General features: G+C 30.1%; 3 protein-coding genes across 3 annotated transcripts in view; all 3 read right to left on the reverse strand.

The window, feature by feature from the left end:
• The window catches only part of LOC108690108 (TATA-binding protein-associated factor 172), a 9,544-nt gene extending 8,647 nt beyond the window's left edge, over window positions 1–897 (reverse strand). The window contains exon 1 of the mRNA XM_018197233.1: window positions 670–897. Coding sequence (XP_018052722.1) covers window positions 670–897 — 228 coding nt within the window. The remainder of the gene's footprint in view (window positions 1–669) is intronic.
• A 2,805-nt stretch (window positions 898–3,702) lies between these two features.
• On the reverse strand, window positions 3,703–4,572 carry LOC108690136 (putative ATP synthase subunit f, mitochondrial). The gene is made up of 4 exons (XM_018197278.1): window positions 4,379–4,572; window positions 4,194–4,292; window positions 3,949–4,065; window positions 3,703–3,869 (listed from the first exon to the last, which is right to left on the reverse strand). Exons 1-4 carry the CDS (start codon window positions 4,467–4,469, stop codon window positions 3,841–3,843), a joined length of 336 nt encoding a protein of 111 aa, XP_018052767.1. The 5' UTR covers window positions 4,470–4,572; the 3' UTR covers window positions 3,703–3,840.
• A 2,511-nt stretch (window positions 4,573–7,083) lies between these two features.
• LOC108690124 (protein FAM69C) overlaps window positions 7,084–8,813 on the reverse strand; it is a 7,414-nt gene continuing 5,684 nt past the window's right edge. The window contains exons 3-4 of the mRNA XM_018197258.1: window positions 8,075–8,762; window positions 7,084–7,767 (exon numbers count right to left, since the gene is read on the reverse strand). Coding sequence (XP_018052747.1) covers window positions 7,537–7,767; window positions 8,075–8,762 — 919 coding nt within the window. The 3' untranslated portion in view covers window positions 7,084–7,536. The remainder of the gene's footprint in view (window positions 7,768–8,074; window positions 8,763–8,813) is intronic.

Here is an 8,813-nt window from a genome sequence, read left to right on the forward strand (position 1 = left end):
TAAAGTATATTGCTCAACAAACGACTCTTGAATATCTGAAATCAAAACAATCAGTCACAAACAATTAAAGCTTATTTATTTACAAAAATATCTAATAAAAACTTTCACACAATATTCCTATATATACATAGAATTGATTCAAGTATAAATTGATAGTGCAATCACTAGTTCTCAGGAATACTCCTGAAAGAGAACTCCTCTAATTAAGAAATTCTCTAATTGTTATGTGGACAAAATTGTGTATTTAATTGTACGATACTGAGCAAACTTCCTTCTGGCATTCTGAAGATTATCTTCGAGCAGAAGAGTAAAGTTGTAGTAATAAAATAAATGATAATCAATGGTTACAAATAGTGAGGACGTTTGAACAGTATTGATCTGGAGAGAAGAAAAACGAAGAAAAAGGTAACGATAATGAGAGAAGTAAGGATGCGCCGCTAAGTGCTTGGTGTGACGGTGATGACGATGATGACAGTGATGACAGTGGTGACGGCGATAGTACGTCAGCGATATTCCGAGCGATCGTATCTTGCGAATAACTCGCGAATGTGGAAAGACCGTGGATAAAATCATGGCGCATCAGTCCGAATGCAATATGGATATAACGAAATGATCGGTCGTCGAGGAACGATCAACAGATCGAGGAACCAATGTCAATGGATCGCATACCTGTTTTCTCAAAAATTGTTTTGGCAGTCTTGTTTCGGCTTCAACCGATCCGCGTTGCCATTTCCGCATTGCCGGACATACGAAAATCACATCATGCCGCGCGTAATGCGAAACTACGCTTACGCTTGTCAAATTTCTTGGAGAGAAACTCATGTTACAAGCATCAAATTTATACTGACAGCCATATTGCTGGTGAACCTGAGTTTTGTCCCCTGGTTTTACTCCCATTGGTCGGGAGTGCGCATGTTACCTACCGATCAGCTAATCGCCATCCTCCCCGTTCAATAATCGTTCGAGAGCATGGTGGAATGATATAATTCCACCATGTTCGAGAGTACGCGTCAGTATGTGTTTTTGATGCGCGAGTAGTGCGAAAATTGTTTGCGCTTTGCGCAGTTTGCCACAATTTGCGCACTGTTGGGTATATCAATGGTTTAGGACATATCTAACGCAAACTTGCATAGCCGCATAAACGTATACATAAAGAAAATTATTCAATTGCATTTCTCTTTTAAAGTTCACTTATAATTTAATATTTAATTTTTGTACTACACTATTAAAAATTTCATGAAATTTAATATACTTTTCAATTACACATTGAACTTAATTTCATGACATTACGTTAAATTTAATATATTTATAACTAAAAAGTATATTTGTATATATGTACATGAAAATTGTAATTAATAAAATAATGTATTTTTCATGAAAATTTATAAAATTTAATGCACACGTTCATTACATTTAAGTAATTGTTATAACTTAATTTTTAATTAAATTTTCAGTTCGTTACTTTTAATTTCATAACCACGAGCTTCATTTACAATTGTAAAAGAAGCTCGTGGTTACATTTTTAACAGTAAATGCATTATCAATTATATGTAATGATTCCAATATTAATTGTAAATAATTTAAAAAAGATCAATCTAGCCATTAATGAATTAATGAGTTAAATTCGTTTAGATCATCATTTTTACTGTTTGATATATTAAAAGAATTAACACGAAAAAAAAGTTATATTAAATTAATATTCAAATTAAACTTTAATTAATATTAAATGAAATAATATTAAATATTAATTAATATTAAAAAACTTTAGTCTAGAGGAATTGAAAAGAAAAAGTAAAATAGAAAACATGGAGTAGTATTAAAATATATACATAAGCTCTTGATACAGATTATTAGCTAACATTCATAATAATTCTTTCTAAAACAAATTCCATACTAATTATAATATATGGACAATTGAATTCCGGTAAAATGAATTGGTTTTTACATACAAGATGTTCCAGAATAACCGCCAAATATTTCGTGTGCCAACAATTGCTAACAGTTGTTAACTATTGCGAAAATTGCATGGTAGAGGACTTTTTGACTTAGTCCGCTCTACTAGTACACGTCATTTTGAAACACCCATACAAAAAAAATAAAAAAAAAAGAATACCTTTTGAATTCGAAACAGAACTCACAATTGGTGACATAAAAGTGAATTCTTTTGGTATTCTTTTGGTATCCTTAGGAATACCTTTAGAACAGAAATGGGATAGGAAAAGAATTCATTTTCTAAGTTGAGAATGAAAAAAGAATTCTTTTTGGAGTCTTTGTGCTATTTAGGTTTACTAATAATAATAATGTATTAAATATAAACATATAATATTTTTAAATATTGTGGACTTATTTTTTGTTAGATATAAACGTGAATTATAGTCATGAAATATATGAATTATAGATATGTCTAGAAATCTGTTGAAAGAATAAGACTCATTAAAAAAAAACATATAATATTTTAGGAATAAATAGTGGAACTATTTTATTTAAAAAAAAGAAAGAATTCTAGCATTATCGCTAGTTTGGGTTGATCTTAAAAAACAGTCACACATTGACACAATAGTAATTATAAACTACTACGTTTTATCACTTCATTTTTTTATTAACCTGTATACCTTGAACATGCTATATCTATTGCATATTTATGATGCATTTGAAGGTGTGTGTGTGTGTGTGTGTGTGTACATGTTGTGCGTAAGAGACAAAAACACGAACATAATATGTTTTATTCTTTAAAATTATGCATAAAAATATATTTTTTTCGTTTTTTTTTCGAAACGATGAAATGATGAAAGTTCCAGGATTTAATAATCTAAGCTGATTATTCACTGACTTAATCAAGATTTATTATTAATATTATTTATTTACGTTGTTATTTTTTTATATGATTTCGTTAATTTCGTATGTTCTTTCCAACATTTAATTATTTCGCTAATGACTCGAAACGTTCGAAAAAATTGTCAGGGATGTACATTTTGATGAATAAATTGTTAAAAGTCAATTAGCACAACTGCACTGTATTCTCATTAGCTCATTTCTTTGTTTTGGTCACTGAAAATCTATTGTATACCATTTGTTTTGTTATTTATTTTTTGTAAATTTATTTTAAATTTTTATTGTGATCCTAAGATGGCTGAAAAAGATCCAGTTGAAATGTTCCATATTTAAGACTGTGTTTCATAAATTTCAATTTATCTTTTATGGATGAATTTGATATCCTAATAAATTAAAATTAAATGTATAATCTTATATGTTGCTCGTTCTTTCTTTTCAATCTAATCAATTTTTTTTTGTTTTTACTATTATATCAGATCCGTTAACAATTTATTTATCACGCAAAAATCACTTTCTATTGTTAATTATATTTTATTACACAAATTCATCTAAACATGAAAGATTATATGCCTACACACAATTATATATATTATCTATATTTTAAATATTAATATATTTTATAAATTATCTATATTTTATTTGAAACAGAATTATTTCTCTAATTTTTATAGTAGAGCATATAGTCCTCTCTAAAAATATTTCTTTATAATTATTTGTAACCTGATTTGACGTTTGTAAACTGATTCATTGTATATTATTGTTTATAATTTATAAATTTCTATATCATAGTTTTTAAGATATGAGATTAGTATAATTTTTGACTGTTTTAATTAACATTTTATATTAGGAATTAATATAGCAAATTATGTATTTTTATACATATGAACATTTATTCAAATGCATTCTAAACAGTTGAATATCTTTCATGAATAATTGAAGCATAAATCGCTTTTATTCTATCATCTATGGAAGTGTCTAAATACAGACACTATCATTAATCAACCACAATTAGTGATATTTGTAATTCTTATGATGACCTAAAATGAAAAAAAATAAACATTAAATTTGCAAAACAGTTGCATTAAAAATATAATTAATTATCTGAATAATACTCACGTAGCTTTTTATAATTCATTGCATAAAATACAATCATAGAAGCGACTACAACTTGAAAGAAGGAAGCTACGCCAGTTCGTTTAGGCTGTACATACTTATGTTGCCAACGCCAAAACGCTATAAAATGAACCGAGTAACATTATGACAAGGAATTTTTACATAAATTAGGTACTCTTTTCTGAATGTCATATTAAAGTTATGTAATTTTTGGCTAATAACATGGTTTCTTTCTCATGTGCAAGTACCTCGTGAAAATACTCCAAGAAGTGCCTGTGGACTTATTCGACGTCTCGCGAACCAGCTAGGAACTTCTTTGAGCTTCAAATCCAAGTAAGGAATGTCAGCTGCATAAAGAAAAGGATTATTATTACATAATGTTATTAATTGTGCTCAAGAAAAAGAACTTATGTGGTGCTATAAACGAACTCACGTTTTCCATAATAGCGTGCAGGATCATATGGCCCATGTTTCACAGGATCGTATTCAGCAGGATAACCACCAAATGGCAGTTTATTCTCCATGGAGAAATATCAATTTTTGTAGATAAATTCCACGAAATTATCGAACAAAATACGTATATGAACGTCTAGTGCCAGTCATAGACATAGAAGATATGTAGACTGGGGACTTATAGGGCTGGTCTCAATTCCGATTAATCTAATCGATTGATTGTTATATTGGAACTGACCAATTGCATTTGTTGTTCAGCAGAATTGACCAATCACGGTTGACACTTAATTGATCGATTAGGATTAATCGGAGTTAATGAGATCGACTCTTCGGCCGATATTCATAATCGATTCTTATTTCAAGACTGTCTTAAATAATGTCTTAAGATGCTAATGCGGCTCTCTGACTGGTATTCATAGTCAGATCTTATATTCAAGACCGTGTCTTGAATATAATCTTAAATACAGTTTTAAGAAGACATCAATCAGAAGACCATATTGGCGTCTTAAGACATTACTTAGGGAGCATTTATATTGGCCGTAAGTCTGGATCTACAAAAGATATTTCAATAAGCCTTAAGTTTTAAGCGTAAAAATTTGATCAACTACAATCGAATACGAGGAGAATAAGTGATTCACTCATTCCTTACGACTTAAAGTCTTGTGTCCACGATGCTAGAAATCAGTCTGAGATCTCTGATAAAGATAGAATTGACCAATTGCAATAATCATATGATCAAATTGTTCAAATATAATTTGTTAATTTTTTCTCTATCCGAGAATCCTTTCTTCTTGAATCGATTTCTAGTATCGTGGACATCGGACTTTAGGCTTAAAAATCTGATGTAAATCCGGAGTAAGTCAAATAGACATTCTGAGAACGTCCTTACTACCTGTACTGAACATTCTGAGGATGTCCTTATGCTATTTGGGCCGGAAGTGGTGCGGAATTGATACAGAAAAGGTGCAAAAAAGGTGCAAAAGAGTTGTGGAAAGAGAAGAGATGCGGATAAGTGCAGCAAAAATTAGTGCAAGAGAGATGTGATAGAGATATAGAAAAAGTGTAGAAAATAAATGCAAAGAAGTGTAGAAGAGGTGCAGAAAATATACAAAAAGTGCAGCAAAAAAAGATAAAGATTTTGAAGATGACGACGACGACGACGACGACGACAAAGAAAAAGGGAAAATTTAATTATTTTTTACATTATTCTCATTTCTTTCCGTCCTTATTATTTATTATTAAATTTGCGGGCTGTGAAATTTTTTTTTATGGTTGAACACGAAGAGATAAATTATTTGAATTATCATTAGCATTACATTGAAAAAGTACTATGTGAATATTTAATTCATAAAACATTTTATTTAAAATTATATCAGCAAAAAAATAATATATAGACATAATATTTTACAATAAAATATCTAACTTTCTACTTCTTTCTACTTCTGATAAATCTATTCAACACTGTTTCTTTAACAATTTCTATGTCTTTATGCAACGCACAAGTTCCAAAAGTTTTTCATACAATCTATTAACCAAATTTTGAAATATCAAAGGATTGAAAAACTTCGTTCAGCAAAAACAACACACCGATGAAGTAATATTTTATGTATCTTACAATAGTGACTTTCGCATAACACTGCATAATGCAGTGTTAACAATAAACCAATGCTTTTAAGCTGCAAGAACTTAAGAATATCCTTAAATTAAAAAATATTTTTGGAATATAAAAATTATAATTAAGCATTTTAGAAATATTAAAAATATATGTAATAGTTATTATATGTAATAGTTATTATATGTAATAGTTATTATAAAATATTTTTAAAAAAGGTGATCCAAAGAGGGAAAGGGGAGGGGGAAGGGACATAGCTCTCGTAAATCCGCCAGTGAAGAGAAAATTCTTTTGTCCTCTCATTGGTCAAATTTTAATCTTCAATTTTCAATCTTCAATGCGTAGTCTAATTGCGGCCTTACTAAGTGATCTACTCTAGGTAAACTAGGACATTCCTTGATTGAAAAGTATTACAAAAGTAGGACAAAAAAGAAAACATTTTAGGTTAAGTATAGTAGAAAATAAGTAGTATATTTGAATTCAATAAAAATAAAAGAAAAAAGAGTATATTTAAAAATTCTAAGAACATGAAAACATGTATTTATAGTATTAGCAAAAAAATAATTTTAATATGGTAAAATAATACCTAATAATTTTTAAATTTTATTATAGATATACAGTAATGATCATTAATTCATTACTATATGTATTTTATTTGCAGTGAACTTAATAATTTCCCCTCGTTCTCTCTTTCTCTCTCTCTTCTCTCTCTCTCTCTTCTCTCTCTCTCTCTCTCTCTCTCTCTCTCTTTTTCTTTCTTAATAGCTCCTATTCAGAACGCGAATTTTCTTAATAAAAGTGCGCTTTTATCTTTAAAATTCTATAGTATGCGTAAATTATAGCATGTTAATGCGCTTACAATAATGTTAGCGCACTAACATGCTATAATTTATGCCACGCATACTATAGAATTTTAAAGATAAAAGCACACTTTTATCAAGAAAAACACGTTTTGAATACGGATCTACATGTTTGGGAAAGAGTATGAATAAATCGTAGGCCTTACGGACATGGTTGTTATCTTATTTTAGTTGTAAAAATCTATATTCTTCCCCAATATATGCATTTTTTTAATAATTTATTGAAACAAAACAATAATTTTTTATTACAGAAGCGTCCTTCTTCTTGGATGTGCTGTTGCAATGCTAGCATTTTTTTAAATAGTAGTGCCTCTTTTATAATAATATAAAAAAAATGTTTTTAATGTATTAAACGTCAAAAATATATTTGACGGGAGATGCTACCGCGTCTTCAGATTAAGAGTGATTATGGGACATCCTGCATACAATACTAATATGTAACATAAAAGTGTGCAATTGTATGTATGTAGGTACATATGTACTGATTTCTAACTTGAAATAAATAGTGTCATTTTTACGATTTCGATTTTTACAAAAAAATCTTTATAAAAAATGAGAAATATTTCTATATTTCTGACTATAAATTTATAGTTTTTAGCATCGAAAAGACGATTCTTGATTTCGTAATTCTAGATAAATTATTTTTTTATCGATATTATTTTGTTTTCACGTAAATGCCGAGTATTCTTGTTCCATCTCGCTTAGCATGTTGTAAAGTCGTTTCTGTAAGTTGTCTGGCGCTGCCGCACGTGGTAAATGTGTCGTGTCGCCGTCTGGATTAGCGCATTGTCTCAATAACACTGCCAATGTGCTAGTAGTATGTTCCGACATGAGCAATCCAGGAATAATTATCGTTCCTGAGAGCGTCCAACCGAGAAAAATCTTCTCACAAATAATCTATAATCGTACATAACTCTTGCAATAAAAATTTATATAATAAAATTGAAACAATATTAAAATTAGTAATAACAACTGAAATTTTATCCATGTTTAGAAAGATTCTATTAATGAATTCCATTTATATGAAGATATGTAACAAAGAGTAATACGCAATAAAAGTAATAATGATAATGTATTATTTTATCGAAAATACCGTCAAAATATTTGAAATAATACACTTTTCTACGCGTATAAAAAATATACTAATTAAATATATATAATATCAAATATAACAAAAAAAAATATTTAATAGTACTAATTTTACCTGTAAATTATTATTAAGAACGGGAGATTCGCAGCGTTTCTTCTTCGAGCAGATAGACCGGCAATCGAAATAATCACAGTCCTCATGTTTTTCGCAGCTCTTACCGTCACTAATAATACGATCGATAATGGTTTTAGGGAAGACTGCGTCCAGATCTAAGAATTTCAGTTTTTGCCCGCCCAGGGGTAAACCGAAATGATTAATTTTCACATCACAGAGATAAAGTGGCTCGGGAAAATTCGTCTCCAACTCTTCGAGTAGATTAAGGATCATCACAGCGAGTTTTAACCTTTTGGCCCATTCGGGTTTCGAATCGGACAACGCTAACACCGTCGTGGGTGTTTCAATTGGTCGGACGTACTCGACCGCGTAGAATGTGCCACACGTGCCGATCGGTTGCGGAAATACATCCCTGTCTTCATACAAAATCGCCATTAAATATTCATTCTCTTGCAGCAACGGCCAAAGATTCTCCATCTCCAGTCGACGTCTCGTGGCATCGGTCTCGACTCGATGGGTGCGCAACCGGGCGAGTCTTTCTAGCTGATGTCGCGTGAGAGTTACGTTGAGTTTATTGATAGTTAAATCTTTGATCATGATGATAAAATCTTCCTCAGATGGGAAATGTTGCAATCCGGTTGCATCCACCCAATAGAGCGATTCGAATTGCTCCGAGGGGATTTTAGTTCTATATGCAAATTAAGATTAATTCATACATATATATATATATATATACACT

Source organism: Atta colombica, unplaced genomic scaffold, assembly GCF_001594045.1.
Source record: "Atta colombica isolate Treedump-2 unplaced genomic scaffold, Acol1.0 scaffold295, whole genome shotgun sequence".
In the NCBI taxonomy this organism is placed as follows: domain Eukaryota; kingdom Metazoa; phylum Arthropoda; class Insecta; order Hymenoptera; family Formicidae; genus Atta; species Atta colombica.

Bases quoted from the DNA above. Each gene is read 5' to 3' on its own strand.
- LOC108690136 (XM_018197278.1), bottom strand. From the start codon at position 4,469: ATGGAGAATAAACTGCCATTTGGTGGTTATCCTGCTGAATACGATCCT. The intron at 4,066-4,193 runs GTACTTGCACAT...TTCATTTTATAG, and splicing joins TCTTGGAGTATTTTCACGAG to CGTTTTGGCGTTGGCAACAT. The intron at 3,870-3,948 runs GTGAGTATTATT...TTTTCATTTTAG, and splicing joins AATGAATTATAAAAAGCTAC to GTCATCATAAGAATTACAAA.